Raw genomic sequence first — 26232 nt, 5'->3', positions numbered from 1 at the left:
TTGTTCAGCTGTAGAAAGCCATGTGAAGAGTCGTCTTTGTGTGAAGTAGCCCCATCTTTTGCTTGCAAACCCATTACCTGAAGCTGGAAAGTCAGCTTCTCAGAAGGAAAGTGTTGGGAGAGGAAGGAAACTTCCCCCTCAGCTGGAGCCTGAAGCCTTCACAGCAGCAGCAAGTGTTGAAGGTCAGGGATCCAGCACAGCATTCCACAGAGACTCGGCAGCCTTGCCGGGTTCCAGAGAATTGGCAGAGATCAAAAGCTTATCTGCTGTCTTTTTGAAGAAGAGCAGAACAGATACCTTTCCAAGAAAGGGCCGAAACCCTCATTTAAACTAGAAATACTCCTTGGGGGCAATGTTAGATGAAGCAGGCTAACTTTTAATAACAGAGTGACTGGGGGTTTTTTATAGTGCATTTCTCTAACCAGCTCATTGTTATTAGAGCCTGACCTTGCTGGTGCTATCCACAGAACTCTTTGCAAACATGAGATATGACTGAAGTCCTGAAAGACACTGCAGGAAGGGGTTGGAATGCAAAACAGAACAGTAAGGTGTGAGTGACACATGGACAAAGCATTCCCTATTTCTTGCTAAACTTTCTTCCAACAACTTTCCTGCCTGTCACGCTGGCTCATTTCTTGCAGCTTAGTGTTAACCTGCCTTTGAAAAGCAATCTTTGAGCCGACAGGTAGATGAACTGGCACAGGTGCTTACATAAGGGAATCCTTTCTGTCCTCTGTCTTGGGAGGAAATGTAATCTTAAGAGAAGAGATAGATGGGGGTAGTTTTAAAACCTGAATGGGGCAGAGACCTTGTTTTGAGCCAGGGCTGGGTCCTTTCATGGTTTAGTAATCAAAACTTCTGGTTCCAAAGCAGACGGAACTCGTAACAGCTGACAGTGTCATCTGCTCACTTGGGTGTCCTTCCTGCATGCTATGGCATCTAGAAGTTAAGAGTGCATAACCAGGAGAAGATCTGTAACACCCCGCTACAGACCAGGGTTTAGCAAAAGAAGCTCTTAACAATGGGAACTTCTTCAGCAAAAGTGGTGGCTGAAATTAATGCACCTAACATGGTTATTCCTCTTGCCTCTTTCAAAAGACACCACAGTTATTTGGCAGTTTAAGTTTTAAGGGTAAGAACACTCTGCAGTGATGGTGCTACTTTGTCTTCTAAATTTAGAGAGTTAATGAGTAGTTCTTTAAGGTTGACCGGGTGATATTTGCTACTGAAGGTGTTGACAGCTTCCCAGAAAGGGTACTTGCAGTGTCCAGTTTTATTGTCTTCCAGAAGAACCTGGCCCTCTCCAGCGAGGAATGGAGGCTGGAGGCTTTAGGCTGTCTCATCCCTCTCTGCACTGAGATGATTTTAAAAAAGGTTCTGAGTCTCATTGCCAGGTGATTGTATCTATTGCTGTAACTTGGTCATAATTAAATAATGTTTGCTGTGTTAGCTTGTCCTTCTGTATAGGTACTCTTTACAGAGCACATTAAGTACATAAATTACTGCAAAGGGCCTCCAGCCAGGAGGGGAGCATTCAGTAATTGTATGAGATTCACATCTGACTGTGGTCACTGGTGAGCATGTTCTACAGTGATGTTGCAGAGACCAGCTAGTACAGCAAGAGCGATAGCATCCTCCCATGGTAAAGGTCCTGCATATAAAATGCAACACTGCCTCTGGGATCCAGGAGTGCCATTTCTTAGCATGCCACAGTTGAGCAGAGGAGGAAGAGGCATATAAATAGCAAGGAGTGTGTGAGCTCCATCTCGGTGCCTGATTAACAATTACAGGAACTCCTTTTAATGCAGATCTTTGGGTCAGCCCTCTTCCTCTGGCTTCCTGTGTCAAACACTCCTTTGTTAGCTCTAAGCCCTTGATCACCAGGGGTTTGTACCTTTAAGAGGCTAGTGGTAAGTGATTACTAATAGTGGCACCAGATACTGATAACACAGTGGTGGGTGAGAATGACATTTCAACAGCTCGGGGATAGTCCTTCGAGCACAAACAGAGCTGACTGTGAAGTTGCTGGAGAAGGAGACACATATTGGCTCTCTGCTTCTTCCTTCAGTAAATCCAGCACACAGCTTTGTTTATCCTCTAGAATTTGGTAATCTGCCTAGTCAGTGGCTCATGAAATTCCACTGCAGCAGAGAAAAGAAAATATTGCTATTCTAGTGAAGGAAAGTCAGATTTAGTATCTAGGCTGCCTCATCTAGAGATCTTTAATCAAGTGGAGATTTCAAGTAGCAAACAGAAGTGATAGTTCAGTGTCAACACAATGATCATCACTGACAGTGATGTCAAGGATGAGTTTGACTCCAGCTCTTCTTTTCTTTGCTTCCTAGCTATGAAATTCTGAGACAGCTGCTGAAGCAAACACGTAGCCCCTTGCTTTCCCCTGATCTCTGGTCACCTCAGGAAACAATACTAACAGGCGCTGACAAAAGAAAATAGAAGTACATGCTGCTTTGTGATGGGAGTGGTCATTGCCTTCTCACAGGCTCAGTTTGAAGTTTATAGATAGGACAAGATTGAAGGGGAATCTCTGAGGCATTCTAGGGAAAGGCAGTTTATTTGGTTCAAGCCTTTTGTCTGTTTTTTGCCCCAAAGATGAGGGAGCTTGTTCAGCTAGAGTTTCTAATGTCATTACAGGGTGTAGCAGGTGCCTTTTTGAAACAGGAATAACGTTTGATGGGAAACTGACACTTTCTAGTAATAAGCAGTGTTCTTTAAATATAAACCAGATGTCTGTAAAGTATGGATTTTTGGGCAGAGGAGGGGAGGGGTCTTCTGTAGCAGTCTGAGCCAGGCTTCGTTTTACCTAGGAAATGTGAGGGTTTTGCATAATGGTGAGAACCAAGCACATGGGATTCAGACCTCTTTATTCATTTGCACTCAGTAATTCTTGTGAATAATGCAAAAGGCAAAGTAAACACCAGTGATTCCCAAACTGCTGTATGTATCATTATAGCTACAAGTACTACTGCACTTCAAAGCAAGTAGCTACAAGTTGTGAGCCACCTTTTGCTGCTGATGAGCCCTGGGGGGAAAAAAGGGTTTGTGGATCACCATGTGGAACGATGTGATGTATCATCTGAGAATGGTCTTGTTGGAAACACAGCATAAGTACCCTTTTATTTTAAAAGTATTAAGAAGTAAGTTAGGAACTTCTTAGTATCCTTTCAAGATTTTTCCACTTTGTTTTGAAAGATAGTACTGGATTTAGGTAGTTTAGAACTAATGCTCCAGTTGTCTTATCCCTAGAATATGGGCATGGCTGTCTCTTCACACTGGAACCTGCCAAAAAAAAAAAAAAAAATCAGCATCTAAATAGGAAATCGGGGTATTTTTTCCCCTTATTACAACAATATGCAGGAACATTCTGCTGACTTTCTATGTTAACCTTTTGTTGGTAGGCAGGTAGATATTATAACATTAGACTACCTTCAAGTAGCTTGCAGAAGTGCCTGTCAATGGGAGACAAACTGACAGAACATTGCTTCAATCAGCGATTCTCCCAGTGATCCGAGGGATATCAGGTACTGGATTAATGCACTTTGTTCTTTTCTCAACAGGAAGCCTAAAAAAGAAGAACATCTTAGTGAAGAGGCTGCCAAGGTGATTTCTAGCCTTCCTGACTTAACTTTCATGCATGCCAAGGTGTTGATGTTCCCAGCCACATTAACACCTTCAACAAGCTGCCAAGAAAAGGTAGACTAAAGTGATGTGAATTGGACGTTTTCTATTGATTTTTTTTTTTTCCTTCCCTCTGTGGGTCGTAAAAAGCAATCTTGCTTTAATTAAAAAAAAGTCAAGTTCAGATGATTTGTTGGTAAGCAGCACTAGAAAGGTATACATAGTAATGTATATTTATTTACATACTGGAGTCCTAAATTTATATTAGAGAAAAATGTAAATAATTGGGGGCAAATCTTTTGGAAGATCTATTCTTTTTGTTGTGCTGGGATGTATACATTTATGTCTTTGTGAAATACACTGGTGGTGTCCTTCTTACAAAACTTTAAAAAGTTAAAAAAAAATATCCTAGAAACACATAATGAAAACTTCAATCTTCACAATCTGTGAAGTCCCCCGTAAAGGTTTTTAGATTGCATTGAGCGTCTTTCTTTCCTGCATATATTAAAATACTTACTGCTGGGGGTGGGGGGTGGGGGGAAGAAAAGGTTACTTTGTCCCTTTGCAGGTTTTCAGTTGTTGTTGTTGTTTCTTTAAAACCCAGTAATTTCTTTTGTGTTTTAACAAGCTTAAGATGTGTTTTTCTTTTTCTTCTCCCCAATCCCCTCCCCCTGTTTGATTGGTTGGCTGATCAATTTTTATGTTCTTCAATTTCAATAGTATGGCTCTGTCACTATATAGCCTTTTGAAAGGTATGCTGTCAGTAACTTCTTGTTCCAGTTATGGATCACTGTCTAAACACTTGATTTTTTTGGTCATTAGAAGGTTGTCTGCTTTTAATCAGTTTGATTTGGAAAAGAAGGACCAAAACTATATGAATGTCTTAAAATGAAATTTACCTGTTTAAAATTATGTTCTGTTGTACCACTATTCCTGTTTGATTTTGCACAGTGTAAAATGACATAATCATAGATTGCTATGGTTTTAGGCTGTATATACAGTAAAAAACTATGGGTTGTAAATGTCTGGGGAAATTCCTATGGAAAAAAAGAGAGCTATGTAGAAGAACCTCTAAAAAGGTCAATGTGCATGCCCAAGGTCTTTTGAGATTTAAGTGTGTAAATTTCCTTTTAGCTTACACAAAATAAAATAATTTAAAAGATACATATGTATATAGTCTGCTGTCTTTTTATACAGCATGTGTATACATCATTAACATTTGTGTTCATGGTAAAATCAATGCACTGCATTGAACAGTAGAACATTGTAATTTGTGTGGCACAGTCCCTCAAAACGCACCTGTCGGGGTCCTGCAGAAGGAGCAGCAGACTTTAATTGTCCTGCCTCTTTGACGTGTTGTGATGTAGCCTTTTATTTCTGGCTCCAGCTAGCCTTCTGGCTGGTGGGGCGATGTGGCTCAAGACACATTGGTAATTTGGATTAGAGACTTCTTCACAGTACTTGGTGATACTCAGCTGTAATGAACACAAATTATGGTGAGGTGAGAAAGGACAACTGGTTTTGCCTAGCTAGAAATAAAAATGTAAACATAGCATTCACTTAAGTTTCCTACCTAACATGTTAGCTTGCACTGTAGCTCTTTCAGCAGCACCTCTTCAGCAGGTATTGGTGAACTGGCTGCAGGTAAGGCATGCTCTGGGTGCTGGTATGTCTTGAAGGCGCTTTGCCTGGGCGTAGACTTTCCCATGGCTAACCTTTACTATGTGCACAGCTCTTTAAGTGCTCCGTAGTCACTGCCAGTTCATCATTTAATATTTAGCTTTGAGAAATCTCCAATGCATTTTCTTACTGTTTTGTTGAATTCTTTATCGTCTGATAGCACTTGGGTCAGAGAGTTGAAGTTTGATGTCATTGGCTGGTAAGCTGAAATGCCCTGGCAAAAGGAAGCTTCTTTCCTCTTTAAATGTCCTGGAGAGGTGAGTGCTAGAGTTCCACCTTTGTGGACACGGGAGTTTCAGCGAGTGGTGGCTACTCAGAATTGAGAGAGCAGCTCCGACAGTTGTGATAAAGTTAATATGTAAAGGCTAAATTGGCTCATTTGACCTCTAATTAGTACTGCAGTGTACAGTGCTGCGGTATCAAACCGCACCCTGTGCTAGCTGCAAAGGTTTATGCAGAAGCTATCTGCTTTATCATGTAGCCCCAAAAACACTTCTGTTTGCTGCTTCTGCAGATTTTCATTATGGTACTGACTTCATGCCTGCTACATGTCAAAATTAGCTTTGCTGATCTCACAGGTTTACCATAGTATTCTTCCGTGTGTGCATATTATATCATTCAGTTCTGGTGGTGGGCTGCTGTGGGTTGAAATTGGTCCTTTTGTTTTCCCAACTGTGGCGTGTCCCTTGGAGCCAGAGTAGCGGTATAGCTGCGGCAGAGCGCTATAGCTATTGTTTCAAGGAGAATATGTTTAGGAGCTGACTCATGATCCTTGTCTGGAAGCATGTGGACTGAAGTATTAAGGAGAGGTGGGGGTGGAAGTGCCAGCTGCAAGTTGATCTTTAGTCTCCTCACAATTGCCTCTAGAGGCAGCTGCCCATTTGTCTTCCAGTCTCCAAGTGCAGTACTGGTGGCCCGCCGTAGGTGGGGGAGGGGGAGAAGTGGCAGGGGGGGGAAGGAGATTTCTATTGTGACGGATGTACCAATCTGAAACTTTATGAAACCTGGTACCAACCTACAGTGTGTTTATGAGGTTTTTATGTTCTTTCTGTGCCCGGCCCCCCCCCCCCCCCGAGCCCCCAATCGCATCCTGTAGACCTTCACACTGCCAAAAGACATAAATCTTCTGTCTATAATTCACCCTTTTGAGTTGGATGCTGCTTGCCTTAAAATGTAGCATTGCTTTTTGTCTCCTAGCTTAAGCCTGCCTGTTGCTGGTCGATTGTGGCATGGACAGACAGGCTGAAATACCTCTCTCCTGTTGTGTACAGACAGCTTTGTTCTTACGCAGAAAGTTTTGCCTAGCAGATCCGGCTGCAGAGGGTTGTCCTTGCATGCCGTTCCCATTGATACAGCGTGCCATATGGGTTTAGTCTTGCCAGTAGGTTTATGGGCAGGATGGTAACCGATACTTTCTGCACATACGTGTTGCTCTGCATTGTCATCAGACATGTCAATGCGTATCACGTTCACTCCAGAACTAGTGTCATTTAATAGCAAGGGGCTTATGTGCCCGTGCAACAGAAGCAGCAGAGGCCACTTGGTTCAGATGCAATTGCCTGAGTTGGAACATGGCCATGAAGCAAAGTCCAAAACTCCCACTGTGAAGCGAGCTGCAGGCCCCTGAGTGACTGCTAAGAAGAGCTGGACTCAGCTTGGATTATCCAAGAGACTGCACTCTGACACCCGGCGGTTCAGCGCTGACTTACCAGCAGCATTACCACCTGCTGCAGGTGTTAGCAGAGCTGCACTTCCCACAGCACTTGAAACGTTAAGACCTTCTCAGAATATCATTAGCGTGACAGATTCATTTTGAGATGCCAAAAATAAAGCTTGCAAATGGTTTACGTAGATGCCCTCAGATGCAATTACTGTGTACTGAAGTTAACCCTTCATCACGTGAGATTGTTGTACGGAATTTTACCTGGTAATGAAATCAACGTGTGGAAAGTTGTTGTTGGGCTGCAGGACTGCCATGCTTGCGCTGAGTATCTAGTAGTCTTTATAGGATGCAAGAGAAACAGCTCAGAGCGTGCAAGACGGATAGATCAGCTTTGACCCAACCGCTTGTGTCTAGGGGCGTCTCTTTTGTGACAGTTCTGCACCCATGCAGAGTTATCTTTTGGATTTCAGAGCAGTCCGAAAATACAGGATAGTTGCAAAATACACTTGAGTATAACTTATAAAAGCTTATGGCATCTGCTAGGAGTGCCTGCTGCGAAAGGAGAGTTTTTCGTAGTCTGGCCTCTCTGCTGAAGAGCACAGCCAGTCAAGGCAGCGAGCAGCCTGGCCTGCTCCCTTAGGTGAACCGGCAACTTGGAAGGGAGATAGGAGGAAACAACACAAGGCGAGGAGTTGCTGGAAGAAAATACAAAGCAAAAGCTCAGGAGAAGCTCCGAGCAGGGGAAATAAGAAGGTGAATCCGGCCTGGGAGTGCAGGCAGCTGGGATAGCTATAGGAGGAGCAGGTGGTGGAGAAAGTGGGATACAAGCGTGAGGAGCAGGGGCATTTGGAGAGGAGAGAAAGCCTGGGATGGATTACAGGTGCACACACTGTGCCCAGTAGCTGCTTTTCTCCAAAATCTGGAACTGAGCCTCAGACCCAAGTCTTTGTGTTACTGTACTGCAGAGAGAATGTGTCAAACCCGTCACGTGAGTGTAACTTGCACACGTCGCAACAGCCCACTATTGCTGTCAATTATTTTTGGTAGAGCTGAACTGCAGACATAAGGGGTTTAAATGCAGCTGCTGGTGCCTGTTTTAGCATTGATACAAGTCCAGATGTTAAAGACCTTCTTTAAAAAGTATTTTTAAATAAGGAGGTACATTATAAATCCAGTCTGTGGGTATAAAATCAAATCCTTAAAAGCTAAGCTCCACTGCTGTGATTTGGAACTGCAGCTTGATTCCTGTCATGCATCTGCAACGTGACAGTGGTTACTTAGATATCATCCTGTCTTCACCCAATCCTTGCCTCATGCCCTGCACAAATTTGTTCTCTGAATCAGCATAGTGCAGTGAAACTTCCCTACAGGGCCCCTGCTGCATGTAGCTAAAGGGAAAGGATGGCCGCCCGCGGGCACTGCGAAGGCGCAGTGGAGTGCGATGCTCTCCTGGCTTGAAGCAGCTGGCTGTGCCGGCTTCTTTTTGTGCATTTCTGTCATTTGGTGCCCAGTGTGAGTTGCCTGATTGGGACTTGCAGAAATGCTGATTTCTCCAGGATGTAGCTTAAGCAGTTAGGAGCTTTGCTCGTTTAATATACACCAGGGGTCAGGTGCATGTGCTAAGCACCCGAAGCTGCTGGAGCTCTTATTTTCAACTTGTCAGCCTGTTCTTAAACCTGTAATATACATTGTTGCCCCTGTGCTACAGCAGGGTTGCAAAGATCAACTCTTGTTTGAAATGCCGTGCTCCTCTTTGTAGGTTGTCAGCAGAATCTGAGGAGGACTCGGCTGATACAGGTATCACACCTCTCAAAGCACAGAGGAACGCTCACTGTCTGACACCCAGATTCACTATACGGTCACCGAAGAAAAGTATGTCCCTAGTTCATGGGCACTGAAATCTTCCTCTGCAGATCCAGTGTTTGTCACCTAATGCTGTACTCCATATAGGAATTGGACTGTCTGCCTTAAATAAGGCTGGGGACTACTTTTAGAATGTGAGGCAGAAAAATGCTTCTCACTGAACTAGAAGACACTGTGGTCTTGTGGAAAACAAAATAACAAGGCTCTGTAACTAAAAGCTAATTCAAAGGAGAGTCAAATTAAGGTATCGTATTTTCAAATGTTTGCCTAAGCAGACTTAACGATCCTTCTGGCATGGTTTTCCACATGCTTAACGATCTTTTTGGCATAGTTGTGTACGTTTAAAATACGTACCCATGCATGCAATAAACTAAGCTGAAGCATCAAAATGAAGCTGACCCTCTCGGGCTGTGTGCCCTAAGGTGCTCTGCTGGGCTTCCACCTGTGTCCTTCCTGTTTGTCTGGCCAAGGTGGCACTTGCTGCTGACCTGTTGTACCTGTGCTGATGTCACGGTTTAGCCTCAGCTGGCAACTAAGCACCACCCAGCCCCTTTCTTGCTTCCTTGGGATAGTAAAAGTGAGAAAACTTGTGGGTTGAGATAAAAACAGTTTAATAGGTAAAGCAAAAGCTACGCATGCAGGCAAAGCAAAGCAAGGAATTTGGTCCCCATTTCCCGTGGGCAGGCAGGTGTTCAGCCATCCCCAGGACAGCAGGGCTCCATCACATGTAATGGTGACTTGAGAAGGCAAACGCCATCACTCCAAATGTGTGCCCCCCCCTTCCTTCTTCCTCCAGCTCTTATATACTGAGCATGATGTTCTGTGGTCCAGAATATCCCTTTGGCTAGCTGAGGTCAGCTGTCCCCTCCCAATGTCTTGTTACCCCCCAGCCCTCTCACTGTCGGGGGCTAAGGGACTGAAATGTCCTTGACTTAGTATGAGCATTACTTAGCAACAACTAAACCATCAGTGTGTTACCAACATTATTCTCACACCAAATCCAAAGCACAGCACTGCACCAGCTACTAGGAAGAAAATTAACTCTGTCCCAGCTGAAACCAGGAGAGCTGGCAGCTGAGCTGTTGTGACTGATACTTGCTTGTTAGGGCTGGGTCATGGGGGGGGGGGGGGGGGGGGGGGCGGTTATTAGCACAGATGCTCACGCAGTCCCATGCTGCAAGCATTTGCATGGTTGACACCAGGTCTAGCAAGCAAATCCCCCTGGAATACAGGTAGGCTTGCTGCTGGGACCGCTGTCATCGTGTGAGCCTCACCTCCCGTACTTAAAGCGATGAAGTTATTGAATGGGGATGGAGGGGAAGCAGAGGGGCAGTTTCAGCTCAGCTCAGCAGCTTGTCTGTGCCTTTGTCTCTGCTTTTCCAATGAAATGTGTCTTGATTGTTTTTAAATCTTTAAGTGATAAAACACTTGGTGTTTGTTTCCCTCAGATGGTGAAGAACTGCAGTGAGAGCAGCTTACTGAAGCCAGGTGTGGTTTTCAAGACAGCCTTAATCTTATAAATGGCAGGAAGCATTGTCTCGCCTGAGCTGGTCTTCAGAAGGCATTACACAAAGGGAGAAAAGCAAGTTCTTTGGATCAGACCTTAATCTGTTGACTGGCCTCCAGCTGCTCAGGAGGATGCCTTGTAGGAAAAGAAGTTGTCCAGCATACCTCAGGTAGCCACGGCCTTATGCTGTAATACAGAGAGTACCGCAAGCCTTGCTGTGGCGCAAACCCCACAGACCACTGTGGTGGTCAGCTCCATCCTGACGAGCTGCGCTGTGTCAGAGCTGGCCTGGCTCGGCAGGGGGGTGAGCCTTTGGGACTTGTACTTTGGGGAGAACAAACCCTCCCTTCCCACCCTGACCCCTTTTGGTGGCATTGTGACAGCACCTCTGGGGGATTCGGCTGTAACGGGGTCCAACTCTAGCAGTAAAAGAAACAAGGCAAATTGGCTTCTCCTGTGCTAGTCCCGGTGGTATTTCTGACTGTGAGCTGCAGCCTGTTGGTATAAATATCTCCAAGAACGTGGTGGTCAAGGTCTGCCCCGTTGATAGCAACGAGTCTTGGTCATAGTGGCACAGGGGAAGGGAGGGGAGTCCTGCCGCACAGCTTCATTCCAGTGTGCTTTTCCAGAGTCAGTGGGCAGCTGTATGGTCCCAGGAGCAGGCTGGGTATATGGTGGGATGTGCAGAAGACACGTGTGTGTGGTCGTGGCGGAGCTGGCTCTGTCTAGTGTCCCCTCTGGATGTCACTTAGGTCTGCAGAGCTGCGATATGGCTGAATTGTAATTTTTGCTGTGGTCAGAGCTGGTTTTTCAGTTGGGGGAAAGAAGGGTGTGGAAAAGACCACCTGGAAAGAACAAGTGAATGCTGGCGGCTGTGTGCAGGCAGTCCATGAGTAGTTGGGCTGCTGATTTCCTTACGCCTTTACGCGCACCAGTCCAAGGATTTTAAAGAAGTTGAGGCAGCGAGTTTTGCTGGATCTCTTCCTAATGCGCTTCAGCTCCTTACAGCCTTGGAGAAGAGTCCGGGAGCAGCCTCCACAGCAGTTCAGAGCAGAGTGGAAAGTATCCAACGTGCTCTTCCAAAAATGCAAAGGCTGGCTCAGGGTCCGTACAGCCTTATTTTCTGATCATATCGTGGCTTCTAAACTACAGGGACTTTAGCCCAAATAGAAAGCAGGGCTGCTTTGGGAACAAATGGAAAGCGGATGTGAAGTGTGCCACACACACACCCCTTCAAACCCTCCCTTTTCTCTCCCTCCCCAGCCCCGAATCTCATCAGATGTTTTGTCCTAGTCTGGGCAAGTTGGACCTGAATCCTGTTTGCACACGAATTCTACTACCAAAAAGGTTTTTTTTCATGGCTGTGTTATTTTACTGAGTGCAGGGACTGTGTTTTCATTAGGAGCACTAAAGCCTTTTGTCACTTCGTTAATGCTGAAGCAAGTTAAGAATCAACATGCAGTTGGCAGCGGGTGTTTTGCAGCTGTTAGGACTATTGCAGGTTACTCCACTTTCTCTTGGACTGAGCTGCCTCCCTCTGACAATGGCAGAATGAGCGGTTGTATGGCTGCTTTGTGCTCTTAAGGGTACAGTTTCCCTTCCTTTTCCGTTTTGAAGGGGTGTCCTCTCCCTTTCTCTCTATCCTTGGCCACCTACATGAAGCCTGTTCTGGCAACTTTCCTCCTCCTTTGGCCAGGGAGGAGGAAGCAGGGTGGAAAGGGAGGAACAAACAGCTGTCCTTTAGGTTTCCAATCAATGCAGCTCCTTAGCAGGCTGGCAATGTGAACTCAGTCATTAGGAGAGCTGCTCTTTCATTCAGGAGATGGCCTGAGCCAATTCTCCCCCAGTCCAGGACCAAAGAGGTAGGGAGTTTGGTCCTTTCCAGCTTGTAGGACCATTGCAGCTGGCACAGGCTCCGATTCCTAGTGTTTCATTCATGCAGAGTGCTGGAGGACCATGTTGGCGCTTTGGAGGTTAGCCTGTCTCAGGAAAGGACTGAAATGTTGCAGCGTGTGTGCTTGAATTCCCATCTGCTTGTGAAAGCCACCTTCCCCTGAGACGGGGAGTGGAGATTTTCCACTCCCAGGAGACCTGGATTAGCCCGGCTTGAGTTAAACCTCCAAGTTGAGCAGGTTTTAAGAAAACAAGAGGGATGGGGTCAGCCCGTGGGGTGCTATGGATGCTGTACCATCCGCCTGCGTGGGCAGTGCTGCACAGCAGCGGGGGTCCTGCCCGGAGCGTAGCGAATACCTGAAGCTCCAAGTGATTTCTGCAGGTCTTTCCTCCATCCTGGCAAGAAAGATGGTATTTGTCTTTGTCTTCCAAAAAGTGCGCTGATCTCCTTGCAGTCTTTATTTTATTTTAAACCGCATGTGGATTGTGCTGTGCTAAGCTGGTGCGTTGCATGTTGCGTTGTATTGCGTCATTTATGTATGCTGGAAAATATACTGAACCTCCAGGAAAAAACAGTCAGACCAGAGACGGACCAGAGCATAATTAGAGCAGACCCCAGCTAGCCCCCGGTGAGGTGCAGCGCTGCCCAGGCCAGCTAACGGCACGGCAGCACTAGGGGAGAGAGCTCGGGACGCGCTGTCAGCCCATGTCCAAGCGTCCTGCTCTTTGAAGTGGGCTTTGATCTCAGGGATGCGAGTGGGGAGGATCGCAGCTGAAACCTCATTAGCAAATAATGGGCTGTGTGTGCAGAAATCTGCCCTGCTGACATCTCGATCTTATTCCACTTCGGATCAGCAGGGTCGAGGATTCGTTCTCATTTTGCGAGTGTGAACACAGTGTCACTGCTCCGGTTTACAAGTGATGGTGGGAAGAGCTGTGGCATGCAGTGGCAAGGGGGATTTTAACATGCTTACAAGGGGGATTTTACAGATTTCCCTGTGTTACTGCTAGAGAAGTTCATTTTTTGAGGGATACAGAAAGTGCTGTCTGCAGCTATGGGATTTGAAAGATAAATATGCCTGTAATAAGGCAGCAGATCTCATTTAGCTTCTGCCACCTGGCATGTTGCTAAGTGGCTCCTAAACCAGTAAAGGTCTTTAAGTCTGAGAGTGTGCAGGGTGGTGACATCGCTACTGGCAAGAGATGAAAAATGAAGTAATGCAATGATATACCGTGCTGCCCCAAAATAAGTTCCCACCTTCAAAGAACAGCCCTACTCTCCAAATTCTAAAGAAACCTTTCAAGCAGGTGTTGTTGTGCTGTAGACGGGGATGTATGTGCAGCGTGTTTGAACGGCGTGAGGCACGCAAGGAACTCGCGTGCATCCCCAACGTAAAGCGGCAGGGGAAGCTGCACAGCCGTGGAATTGCATCACGTTATATATGAGCACGTGATTTTCTGGCCTTGCAACCCTCCTGGTCCTCCACGCTTGGGAAAGTTGTGCTGCTGGAAGACGGATGTCGATAGTGCCATTAGCTCCCGCTAGGCTTTCCTTGGATTTGTGGGTTGTGAGCGAAGGTGGATTCTGCAGATGCTGCAATTAGCAGGGCGGTTCTGATTGCAGGGAACTCCTGTCAGTGCCTCTCCAGAAGTTTTTTAAGAAAGAAAAAGGGGGGGGGGGGGGGAAGGGGGGGGGGCCAGGGGAGCCTCTTTTTTTCCTCTGTAAGGGCTGCGCTGGTTCTGTAGCGACAGCGGTGTGCCAGGCGGAATGCAGCAAAGGCGCACGGAGGGTTTCTCCGCCTGCTTCCCTGCAGCAAGCCTAGTGCCGGCTTCCTCAGAGCAGAAGCGTTAGGGTACAGCTAAAGCACGGGCAGCGGGGGAAGGCTTTGATTTATGCGCTGGTAGGGTCTGTTCAGTCTTCGGTCTGCCTTGTTCTCGTATTTTCTGTCTGCGTTGCTTATTTCTGTCTCCCTGGGTACTTCTCCCAAGACTTCCTAGCTCATTTGTGTTTAATCATCCCGATTTGTCTACAGCCTTGGTACTCTAATCTCTGCAGGTCACTGTGCAGTTTGCATGTTTGTTACTCTTTGGCTGTTTGCTGCCATCAGCACATTTGATCATGGTTGAATTTACATCAAAGCGGCACCTGACAAAGGAGCAGGCCTGATAATAGGTTCCAGTTTCTTCTCAGCAACCCAAACAGGTAGAGGCAGGCGAGGGAACGCTGGCAGGATCGCAGGGGAGTTCATGCTCTACTTTCAACGCGGCGTGCTTTTCTCTCCTGCCTGACAAAGCACTGCGGACCCTGCTGCTGCTGTAGGTTCCCCAAAAATAGCGATGCTGCTGGAAAAGACAAAAATAAGACATAGGTAGGCCAGCTCTTCTGCAAAACAAACGCGCACGCGGGAAACCCTTAACTGGAGAGGGGGAGGAAAAGGCTCCCGTGGCTGCTGTCATAGCTGCAGCACAGCTCACGAATTGCAGGTGCCCTTTTCCCTGCAAGGAGAGTTGGCTCAAATGCCAGGGTCAAGAGAGATGCTACAGTCACAGCGTGATTGTTTCCTGCTGCTTTGGAGTTGGTTTAAGAGGCTGATAAATTCATAACTGGCTTCTGTAGCAAAACACTTCAACTGAAGTGTCTAAATAGGGATTTTGCATTTGCTTTTGTTTGTAAAATTTATGCTGTCCAGACTGTTTTCCCTGTCTAGAGTTTGCTGTTAGGAGCTGATTTTATGTAATGATCCTAGGTGGTTATATATGGCTGTGCACGCACCGGCTAGATCCATAGATAGGTATGTGTGACATTGGTGCAGCTGGGATTATTCTGCCAGGTGCTGGGTGCTAGTTAGGTTGGTGCCCAGGTCCAGTACAGAGGCATCTCATGAGTGCACTGCTGAGGCTGTGGCAGCGTGTGGGAGATGCTGGGCGTTGCAGTGGCGTCTGGGGCACCTGCAGAACCTCAGCCCTTTGGTCGCTGCTGAAGGGAGAACCAGCGGCACCATGTCGGTGTTGGGCAGCTGGTACCCACGGGGCTGGCACTGGTGCAGGAGGTGGGTGTCTGGGCTCTGGCCCATCCTGGGAGGCCGTACGTGCTTGCCCTGGGCTGGGCACCTGTGACAAGAGGAAAGCTCAGCATTCAAAAGGCTGGAGGGGACACTGGGAGCCAGGGGTGCCTTTGCTCCCCCTGCACGGCATGCAGCAGCACCTTCGGGATAGGGGACATGAAACCAGGAGTAAACATGAGCCTGTCCAAAGGGACAGGAGGGTGTGTGCCAGGAGTTCCCCGGAGCTCCTCTCTCCTCCTGGGACATGACCAAGGGCTGTAGAGGTCCTGGTGTGCAGGAAGCCCAGCTCTCCATACTCCTGCACAGAGCCAAGCTTTCCTATTCCGTTTAACTCGGGCTAGCAAGGCACTGTGTAAAACCTGGGTGTTTGTGGGGTGCTGTAAACTGGAGGGAGGAAGGGATGGGGTCCTGTCGTCTGGCTGAAGGACAGAAGCGGTCGCTGGAGCTATCCGGGGCTAGAGCTCCCTGGGCTTCCACTGAGTGTGCGGGGCTAAGAGCAACATTCTCTTGGAGGGATTTCCAGCTCCTCTCATTTGGAGCAGGGTTGGAGGTGGCGATGGCTGGAGCCAGGGTTGGAAGCAGTGGCGATGGTTGGAGGAGATGGCCGTGGCTGGAGCGGGGCTGGCCGTGGCTGGTTTCTCCCTCCTGTGAGTGCTGTTTCCTGGGAGAGCTGAGGATGGACAAGCAGGACAGCCCGTCACACCTCACCCATGGCCCTACGGAGCGGAGGTGCCGTGCTGCTCGCCTCCAGCCCTGCCGTGCTGCTGTAGTGCTGATAGCCAGCTGTTTGGGTTAAAGGTGCTATTTAAAAATAAATAAATAAATAAATCAAACCTGCCTGCAGTGTAACGCGGGGACTCCGGTATTCAAATGAACTCATGATAAATGGAAAGTATTGGGCCATTAAATACATTAAATATTGCTTTGGAGTTTGCCCTTGGGAAGGCTATGGTTTCATAGTGTAGTGGTGATTTGAGACAGTCCAAGTTCTGCTTTGATTTGGTTTGTGTTTTGGTTTGGTTTTTTTCTCTTCCAAGGATTTCTCTGGATTCAAAGCCGCTTTCCGTTGTGAGCTGTTAAAATAATTTCCAGCAAACTGTCACTACCCGTCCTTCTGTGTTTATGAAATAGGAAAACCACTTTTATTTTCTTTTCTACTGTTTTAAAACCAGGCTTGGGTGTGATGTTTGGAATATCTGCTCTTTGCTTTCTGCCGTTTCCATTGAGGAGCGTGGTGAGATGCCTGGGAGCTGGGAGTTACGAAGGGAGCTCTGCTAAAGCCCGGCTTCACTTAAAAACACATCACCTCGCTCCCACTTCTTCCCCAGCACCTGAAGCAATCGTATTCTGAATGAAAACGTGGATAAATCTGGATAAATCCCATCTATTCCCCTGGGCCCACGTGCAGGGCACTGTTCCTGTCCCAGCTGGCCAGCCTGTGTCCCCAAAGGCATCAGAGCCATCGAGCAGCCGTTAAACTCAAGTATTAAACTCCCGGCAAAAGGCAAACCAGGAGGGGGGAGGCCATCCCGCTTTCCATCTCTGGACTGCTGTGCATGGATGCCTCTTCTTCCTCTGTATCCCGAGGGTTTAACTCCGGGCTGCCCTGGCCCGCAGGTTTGCCGGCCGCGTAGAGAGAAGCAGCTACAGGCACGAGTGAGCCCAGGCTTCAAATGAAACAAGTGGGGAAGTGAAACGAGAATCTCGCTGTGGCGCGGCGTTGAATCCTTGAACTGCATTGGGCTGAGTGGAAAGTCAGAAACGTGCATCCTGAGATTAAAAATAACTCTGCCTTTATGAGAGCAGCGAGAACGCCTGCTAATTGTTGGTTTACAGGAGAAAAGCAGAAACACGCTGAAAAATTGGCTCACAATAGCAGTTGCTGTATCATAATCTCCTGGTTCCTTTCTTGCCTTGCTAATAAGAAGTAAGACTAATTTAATTTTTACAACGTCCCAAATCTGTGGCTATACGATTCAGAGACTTAATAAGATTCTCCTGCCAAGCCAAGAAAAGCTTAGTGGTTTGTAGCTTACTTTCTTCTTCTGGGTTTCAGTTTCGGGACATTTATGCAGTGGCTGAGACCTTTTATTTAAGCCTGTATTTCATCAGGATTACTAATGTCTCTGTTGAAGTTATTATGAATGTAAATTGGTTGTGCTGGAGCTGGGTAAAATCTTGAGGGGGGGAAAGAAAAAGCAAATTTTGGAAAAATGAAAACATCATGAGTTGGTTTGACTTGCCAAAGTTGGTTGGTTTGTTTGTGGGGTTTTTTTCTGGAGAGAAAAGAAAAAAAACTACTTTGCTACAGCATTTTCCAAACGAAAGGCTTTGGGATTTTTCTCTTTGAAGCCACTTTTCATTTCGAATGATCTTCAGAGCTAACTTTTGTAAAGGGCTGAAGAGTCAAAGTGAAACATTTGTTTCAGTCTGACCCCAAATGAATTTTTTTAAAAAAACTTTTTTTCAGGATTGCCAGCGAACCGAAAAATCAGTTATTCACCCAGCTTTATATACCATATACCGACAGAAACTTCAGAGCACCCCAGTGACTGTTTATGTAGTGCAGCTGCCGCTAAGCCCTCCGTTTGTACGTTGGTAAATTATTATGCTTCTCAGGGTTGCGTGAGATAGTCAGCGCCTGGTTTTTCTCCCTCGGGTTAACAAGGAGGCAGTGTTTTACAAAACACGTTTCTGACTTCTATTCTCGTTGCGCTGCAGGTATCGGCTCTGCTGGCCGATGTGCGGTTGCAGGACGTGTTCTGTGCGGAAGGCGCGTTAACCTCTGGGGGGACACAGCTGGGCCGGGGGACACGTCGCATTCGGAGCTGTTGTAAAGAGGCAGAGAGGAGCTCGGCTTCGGGGGCAGCTGCGCTTCGAAAAGATGAGCAGAACAACCAAAAAAAAGATAAAGTCCCTCATTGCAGGCTTAACCGTAGTCAAAAACCACATTTAAAATCTGCTTTTCCTATAGTTGCTCTGGGCGATAGATTATATATAACTGGAAGGTATTTGTTCGGAACGGGTTATTTTAACCCTTTGCAGCAGGGTGCGTTACCTGCAGGTGGCACAGGGCAGTCTGGAACAACGAGGTTTGCTGGAGCTGGTGCGGAGAAGGTTTGGATTAATTCCTGCAGAGCAGACACCATAACCAGAAATTGTTGGTCCTGCCCGCCTGGTGCGGGTCTGCTGGAGAGAAAGGAGTCGGGCCCGATAGCTTTGTTCCTGCTGTTTATCTTAAATCCTAATTTAAGCTTAAATTGTGATGCCTTTCAGTTGAAGGCCTTTTAGCATTTAGAGCAGCATAAGAGAGCAGGCTCCATGTGTTCAGCGCTCCTGGGGGTGCGGGTTTCCCTTTGTGCAGCTGTCCCCCCAGAACTGCGATGCAGCCGAGTTTGCTTCGTGCTGCCCGCTCTGAATCCGGCGGGAGGGCTGGGGTTAACTGGAGACAGGCGATCTTTATTTTTACTATTTTTTTTTTAACTATTTTTTTTTTATCCTCACCTTTGGAGAGCACTGGCCCTGACTCCTGTCGAGGCATGCAATGCGGTGAGTCAGAGCCAAGTGGATTCACTGCCCACCAGGAGCAGCCCCCGTGGACTGTGGAAAGGCCAGTTCCCCCCGTTCCCCCTGCTTCTGAGGACACTTCAGTTCGGCAAGCCCTGAGCCCTCGGAGCCCTTCTCCTTCCCTGGTCTCATTGGCTTCACCCCCTGCCCCTCTGCTCCCCACGGGGACCTGTGGTCTCGGCTCCCGTTCGGTCTCTGGGTGCCGGGAGGGAGCACGCGGCAGCTGTGCCGGGAGGGAGGTCTCGGCAGGAGCACGCAGCGTGGGAGGGGAGGCAGGAATCAGTTTCTGGCAGGAGGGAGCAAGCTGGGACTCGCCGCCTTGCCGAGCTCACCCCCAGGGCCAGACGGGAGAGCCGTCCCTCCTGCCCAGCACGTTTCTCTCCCTTTCTCCCCCGCTCCTTCGCCTGGGATTACACAGTCCGGGGTTGTCTTCGCATTTGGGTGCGGGACTTCAAACTGGTTGAACCAACTGGTAGCGGATGATTCACTGGGCCCGTTTTGGCCCTTGCTTTGTTCGGCAGCGTCTGCCAGCAGCTCGCGGTTTTCACGGACGTGCTGGCTGTCATTCCGTATCGCTGCTGTCCCAGGAGCCCCTGCCGGGCACCGGGCACTGCCCAGTCACACCACGGGGACGTACCAACCGTGATCATATTCCTTCCTGCAAGTAATTCCGGGTGTCCCAGTGATCCCTGACCCGTAAATTGAGGCTTTTCAATAACCTCATTTGAGTGGCAGAGGTGATTAGGTGATGGTGATGTTGTTGTTGTTGCATTAGGGTTATTCGCTTGGAGAGGACAAATGTAACCATCCAGAACCGGGTTTGCAGGAACAAGCAGTGATGCTGGCAGTGTTTGGGGGTGATCTGTCACGCTGGAGGGATGGAGGTGGTGTTTTGAGCTGCTTCCACTCTGTATTTGAGGCTGGTGCCAAGTGGTGGCGGGGGAGGGGGGTCATCTAAACAGGGGTGGCTTCACTGCCAGCATCGTGTCTGCCAGAGCTGTCGCCTGCATCTGAGGTCTCCAAAAGAGCAAACTGCAAGCTCAGCTCTTCCCCAGCTCCCTGCCCTATTGCTTCCCTGAACCCTTTTCCTTTCCAAAGTGGGAGCAACCTGGCTCCCAGAGCAGCAAAATCCCATTTTCCCTCCCTGGCTAAGGCGGCTGTGAGTCGGTGTGCTGCCCGTGAGGTTCGTCACGGGAGGGACTGGTCTGAGGAGCGTGACCGTGGCGCTGTCGGAGCACGGCCAGCTCGGTCCCTGCTGGGGGGGGGCCCTGCGCTTTGCTTTCTCCCCATTTGACAGTGTTGGGGGGGCAGGAGGTAGAGCAGCTGCTGCTTGTGGAGGCCACTAGGATGCAGAGGTAGCCCCTGAAAGGCTTCTGAGATCTGGAGCTGAGCTGCTCCTGACCCCCAAGCCCCTCCTGGGATGAAAGCTGACAGCTGGGATCAAGCCTTGCTGCTGGAGCTGGATTATCTCCGGGCTGGCCAGCCCCTGTGTGGGTTTGGGTGTCGCTGCTGCTTCCAGTGAAAGCTGAGGTCTGGCAGCTCAGCTCGGCTCACCAGACCTTCCTCAAACCCTAAGGAACCTAAACCGGGTCCTTGCAGCTGTACTCACAGGGGTCCACACCGGCAGCCTGGGGGGCACACGCACCAGGTGGTCTGTGCCGCCCTACGGAGGCACGTACCGGGTGGGTGTTCAGTAGGTGCTCCTCAGCCCTGAAATGAGGGTGTTAACTTCGTCTTCTCAAGCTGGGGGCAGCCGTCAGTGGCTGAGGGCACCCCCGGTCCCATGCAGGGCGGCAGAAGCAGCTCCTTGACGTTGGCTGGAGGCGAGAGGTGTGAAAGCAGAGGGCTGTGCTTAAAAACGCCTGTCCTGAAACCGTCGTGCTCCGAGCCAGCTGCCCGGACGCACCTGGCGGCACCACTCTCTAGGAAAACCCGCAGGACTAGAAGCCCCCCACCCCGGGTGTGTGGCCCCTCATGCTGAAGTTCTCTGGAATTTTCCCGGTGGAGTCTCCTGCTCCCCCACCCTTAATTCCAGGTTACATCGGGCAGATCTGCTTCCCCAGGCTTTCCCCCAGCTGGGGCAGGCGGGGACAGAGCAGAGGGGCAGGGGTTTCATCCCTCCGACCCCCGGCAGGCGGGAGCGGGCAGCAGGAACTGGCATTACTGGGCTGTTACCTCCGCTGCGCAGCGCAGTGAACTGGAGCAGCCGTGCTGGGAAAGCGGGACTGCTGTTACCCTGCTGGGTATTGTCTGCTAGCAAACTTCCAGCCTTCTGTGGCTTTTTTTTTTTTTTTTTTTGCTTCCCCCCCCCCCCCCTCTTTCTAATAAACGCAGAGCCTGGCACAAGCACAGAACCCATGTCATCCCCGCTCGCACCAGGAAGGGAGATGTACAGGCAGCAAGTGGCACCAAACTGCACAAGGGAGAGAAGGCAAGAGGAGGAACGGGGAGGGGGAGGAAGCCCCTTGAATAGGGGGAAAAGGAGAGGAAACGGCAGAGGAAAGAGTCCGGGGAGAGTAGCCTGAGGTGAGTAAGCAGGGCCAGAAGAATGGAAGGAAATCCTTGCAGAAACAGGCGATCTGAAACGTGTTCCTCCTGTTGCCCGCGATGTGCCTTCTCCTGGCAGATGCTCTGGATCGGGAGGTGTTTGGGGAGGAACTGGCTGGCTTTTGGGGACATGTCGGTTGGAAAAGGGAGAGGGCAGGAGGACCAGAAACCTCCCTGCCCCGTGACCCTGCAGCACCTGGTGTACCTGGGGCCTTGGTTACAGAGGTTTTGGGAGCGGGTGGCTGTGCCCAGCCCGCTGCCGCACGCAGCCCCCGCAGCCCCAGCACACGGGGCCCTGCAGCCCCGGCCCCCTCCTTGGCCATCTCGTTATTTGGAGGAGGAGGAGGGGGCTGGAGGAAAAACCCATGATCCTGCTGGCCTGCTGCCAGTTGCTAAGGCAGTTTCTTCCGAAGCGAGAGGAGCTGTGGAAGGAGGGAGCTGCCTGGAGAGGAGGCAGATGATGCGCAGGGACCAGGCGGAGAGAGGAGCCTGCGAGCGCCAGTGATGGAGGTGAGTGGGATGGGGGGGCTCAGCGGGAGGGAGGTGAAAAAAGGGGTGAAGTGGGAAGGGAGAAGCGGCTCCTCGCAGAGCTCAGCCGTGGAGCCAGCATCCCTACGGACCCGTCTCGGCTGCGGTTCAGAGCAGCTCTATGAAGTCCTACCTGGGCCCGGAGGGGGGTGGTTTTTCCCCCAGTGGCTTTTCCCTCATGTGGTTTCCCTGGTGAGTACGAGATGCGGGGGAGCTGGCAGTGCTGCGAGGGCAGGGCTTGCCCCCGCCACCGCCACCGGTGTGGGGAGGGGGACACGTGTCCCTCCACTCCTGGGTCAGGGCTGGGGGCTGGGAGCATCCTCCCTTCTGGGCGAGGGCACTGGGAGTGCGGTGGGACTGGGCTGCCTTTCACTCTGCCCTCCTTGCCTCGGTGCTGCGTTTCAGCGTGTTTCTTGCCCTCGTGGCGTGTATTTGGGCCAGGGCAGTGAAAGCTGGTGCCCACCCGGCCGCAACGCCCCGATCTCCCAGTGCTTTGGGCCCAGGGAGGAGCTTCGTGGCTGCTGTCGGCTGTGGAGCTGCTGCACCGGCTCGTGGTGGTCCTGAGCAGCGGCGGAGCTGAGTGCAGACCTGGGCTGGTGCTGCTGGCAAGGAGCCGCTGCTCAGCACCACGATGGCTCCTTTGCCTGGAACCCCCTCTCCTGGGGCACCTCAGCGAGGGAGGGACGCTCCTTCAGTCCTGAGGGCACCCCAGGCTCCTGTCACCCCGAGAAACAAGGTGAGTGCCTTACCCCTCCGGTGTGGGGTACCCCAGAACTCAACGCCACCAACGCTTGGCAGCTCCCTGCACACGTAGCCCCCTTGCACAAGCCCCGAGCACTGGGTTGCTGTTGAGCTGGGGGGCTGGAGCGGGTGGGAAGCCGCTCACCCAGGGAGGGGGGTAAGTGCGGCTCTGGCGCAGCCTTGGCCTTTGGGGCTGGTGGCACCTGGTACCAAGTCACAAGTGAGAAAAGGAGCTCTTCAAAGGTACGTGGCTACCAAACCGCAGCGGCTTTGGGAGCGTCAGCAGTGGCACCTCCACGTGTCCTGCGCCAGGTCGATGCAGCGGCAATGGAGATGTGCCGGCAGCCACCGGCGCGGGGTGAACACCCCTGTGGCCTGGCCAGCAGCGGAGCCACTGGGGAAAGTGTTTTGCACCGTAGCCCTGGGTGCATTTCGCCCTCTGAGCTGAGCAGACAGAAATTCAATCCCTGGGCTGGCTTTTAACTCTTCCAACCTCTCCTTTCTTTGCCTTTCTTGTGTCCCCGCAGCCATTTGTCCCCGAGCAGCCGCTGGTGCCTAGAGCCCCATGCCCCGCGCTGCCACTGCCGCACCAGTCACAGGAGCCAGCTCGCCGCCGCCACGATGCTTTGTGCGGTGCGTCAGCATAGGGAAAACTTGCTGCTTTTCAACTGTCTGCTTTTTGGTTCGGCTGTAAATCCCAAATGGAGCAGTCGTGTTCCTGTGGGTGTTGGAGGCTGGGGGGCCGCAGGGGGTGACTCATTTGCGCCCCAGCGGTGCCGCTTCATTGCCGCAAAAGGCTTGAGCCAAAGCGGGGCGAGATCTCCCTCCCGGCTGGCCCGGCCAGCGAACACCAGCCACCTGGGGGGCAGAGGGCACTGGTAAATGGAGGGATGGATTAAGGTATCAGATGTTTCCTGCTGGGATTTAATGCCCTGAAGGCCAGTGCACTATATGTATTAAACCTGGACGGATTCCTCTCTGGTAGCCTGGTGGCACCTGGCAAGCTGCACGCTCCAGGGGGCCCGAGTCAAGAGCCACAGATCGCACCGTGGTGGAGCTGAGCAGCCCCCGGTCCTCCGAGTCCAAGAGCAGCCACGGAGGGACACGGCCACCCAGGGCACCTCTCCGTCACCAACAAACGCCTCACACAAGGTGACATTTCTCTTGTTTGTACAGAAGAGCAGGGTGGGACCGGGCCGTCCCTTGCCCCCTGCCACTCCCCCCGTGGGGTCCGTCTCCCCCTTACCGTCCTCATCTGTGGAGGGAAAGAATGAAGCCAGAATTTATTTTAATTGTTTATTGTATAATATAAAACTACAAAAGTAAGACTGCTCATTTCCATGTACATTTGTCCCATTGTTTTTTTGATTACAGCCCATACCTACATGTGAATACAGTAATCTGGTTTCAGATGTATATGTCTGTAATATTGCATAGAAAAGGCACAGCTCTAAGGTCTGTGGGAGGGGAAGGGGAAATACAGCCTTTTTTTCTTTTTTTTTTTTCTTTTTTTTCTTTTTTTTTTTTTTTTGACAATAACAAGCCCTGTTCAAACAACCATGCACTGAACATGTCACACTATTTACACCTTTTCCAGAATCTTGGCCTTTACAGGCGCGAGTATGGATTACGCTCAGAACTAGATAGGAGTCAAGGCTGGGATTTTATCTGCAATTTGTGTTTTTAAAGAGGTTCCAGAACTTGCATTAGGCTTATTTTCAGAAAAAGTGCTTAAAAAAGAATTAATGACTTTAAAAATGTTCAGTCTCATTAATTAATAGAAGCACTGAAAGCAACTTGCACAGAAGCAGGATACTGAAACCTGGTAGGGGGGCTGGGGGGGGGGGGGCGGGACAGACAAACCCAAAAGAAACCCTGTAACAAGAACCAAAAGGTCACAATATGCCGGAGTGAATTAAACCGTTTGTCAGACAGGACCCACTACCATTTACTCAACTTAATGGTGATCAAAGTGTAAACTTTTAAATTCAAAACATCAGTTTTAAACAACCCGGGCTATGACCACACAGCGCTGAGGAAAAACCGAATTCCCTTTCCGAGGGTCCAGCTTGGCTGGCAGGCCTGGCGTGCCCAGCTGGCTGCCAGGCCCGCGCCAGGCGGACGTGCTCGGGGATGACACTGCTCCAAGCCGTGCTCTCGCCGAGGGAAGCTCCCCATCGCACCGCGGGCCGTGCGGTGCCGCCGGGCTCCGGAGGGGACCCGTGGTGTCCAGGGACCGGCCAGTGGGACAGGCAGGGCAGCGAGGTGGCACTGGCTGCCGCAGCTTCTGGGGCTGGAGGTGACATCCTGCCACCTTCTCCAGCCATCCAGCACCGGGGGCTCGAGCGCGGCTTCCCGTAGGCGTTACAAACGCCACCTTCTCCTACACCCGCCAGCCCAGCGCGACGGAGGTGACGGCGCTTGCTCCTGCCTTCTGCTGCAGCTCCCAAGGGATGCCCAGCTCGAGAGGCTGACGGGGTAGGAGCCCGGCTAGGACTGATTTTGAACATAAAACTGCCCCTCATCCATACTTTTTTTGCATATTTCAAACCAGACCCATATTAGAAAAAAAGGGGTGGGGTGGGGGTAAGTCATGTGAGCCATGCATATCCTGACTGGAACTCAATTCATTTTCTCTGAATCTGGCTCCCGTACCCTTTTTCATACAGATTTACATTCCTACAAGAGAATACATTCCTACCATACATTCTGTACATGTTACAATCCAGATGTTGTTAGCTTCACAATAAAATAAATATATTTACAGAAGGAAAAAAAAAAGAATAAATAATTTATGAAAAAAAAAAATCACTTCAAATCCAAAGCTCTTTAATTCTGCTCCCATCTTGTCACTTCATTGCACATTAATGTCAATCTCCATCCCTGGTGTAGGTCTCAGAAATTCCGAACGTGGCTGCTGTTAGGACCAGGGCAAAGGCCACGCTACAGGCGGTAAGTGACTGTGCGGGGAGCAAGGGCCGCAGAGCCCTTCCCTCCGCAGCCTGCGCCAGCCTCGCCGCCCTTTCGCCTAGTCCCGTAAGTCAGGTAGGCTCATGTCCTACGGGATTCCTGCAGGGATACCCCGCAGGACGTGCGCTTCAGCACCAAGGATACACAGACATCATCTTACGAGTGGTAACGTGGATTTAGAGCTCAAGCTCCTGTTCTGTGGACATAAAAACTTCAACCCCACTTAACAGCACAGCTCTCCACAAACCGCATCGATGCGAACTCTTGTCTAGCATATGGTACTTGTTTAAATGCGTAAGTATTCCCAAAAAAACAGGCAGTTCCATCCAGCGTGCCATCAGTTGGGGTTTTAGCCCTGGTAAGGCAAGTGCTTACCCAGTCACCGTGTGGAACTGCTGATGTGACCGTGCGCCTGCAGGTTTGCGGGGACAGCCCCGGAACCCTGGCGTGGTGACGTTGCCCCAGTCACCAGAAACGCGCAATGGGCAGAGCCGACTGTTTCCCGACGAGGGCCGAGGGCTGTGGCTGAGGCAAGGGCTGGTCCTGCTGGGCGCGAGACAGCACCGCCCCCC

General features: G+C 50.0%; 1 protein-coding gene and 1 long non-coding RNA gene across 5 annotated transcripts in view; both read left to right on the top strand.

The window, feature by feature from the left end:
- The window catches only part of AFTPH (aftiphilin), a 47389-nt gene extending 42589 nt beyond the window's left edge, over positions 1-4800 (top strand). For all 4 annotated transcript variants that reach the window (XM_040599471.1, XM_040599472.1, XM_040599474.1 and 1 more), the window contains one exon: positions 3576-4800. In XM_040599471.1, coding sequence (XP_040455405.1) covers positions 3576-3720 — 145 coding nt within the window. In that variant the 3' untranslated portion in view covers positions 3721-4800. The remainder of the gene's footprint in view (positions 1-3575) is intronic.
- A 17362-nt stretch (positions 4801-22162) lies between these two features.
- LOC121090233 lies at positions 22163-25471 on the top strand. The gene is made up of 2 exons (XR_005828496.1): positions 22163-22685; positions 23218-25471. It is a non-coding gene; the product is annotated as an uncharacterized LOC121090233 (long non-coding RNA).
- The last annotated feature ends 761 nt before the right edge of the window (positions 25472-26232 follow it).

The sequence above is a fragment of the Falco naumanni genome, chromosome 6 (genome assembly GCF_017639655.2).
Source record: "Falco naumanni isolate bFalNau1 chromosome 6, bFalNau1.pat, whole genome shotgun sequence".
In the NCBI taxonomy this organism is placed as follows: Eukaryota; Metazoa; Chordata; class Aves; order Falconiformes; family Falconidae; genus Falco; species Falco naumanni.
The sequence above is the reverse complement of the archived record's forward strand: the minus strand, read 5'-3'. Positions and strand labels throughout refer to the sequence as shown.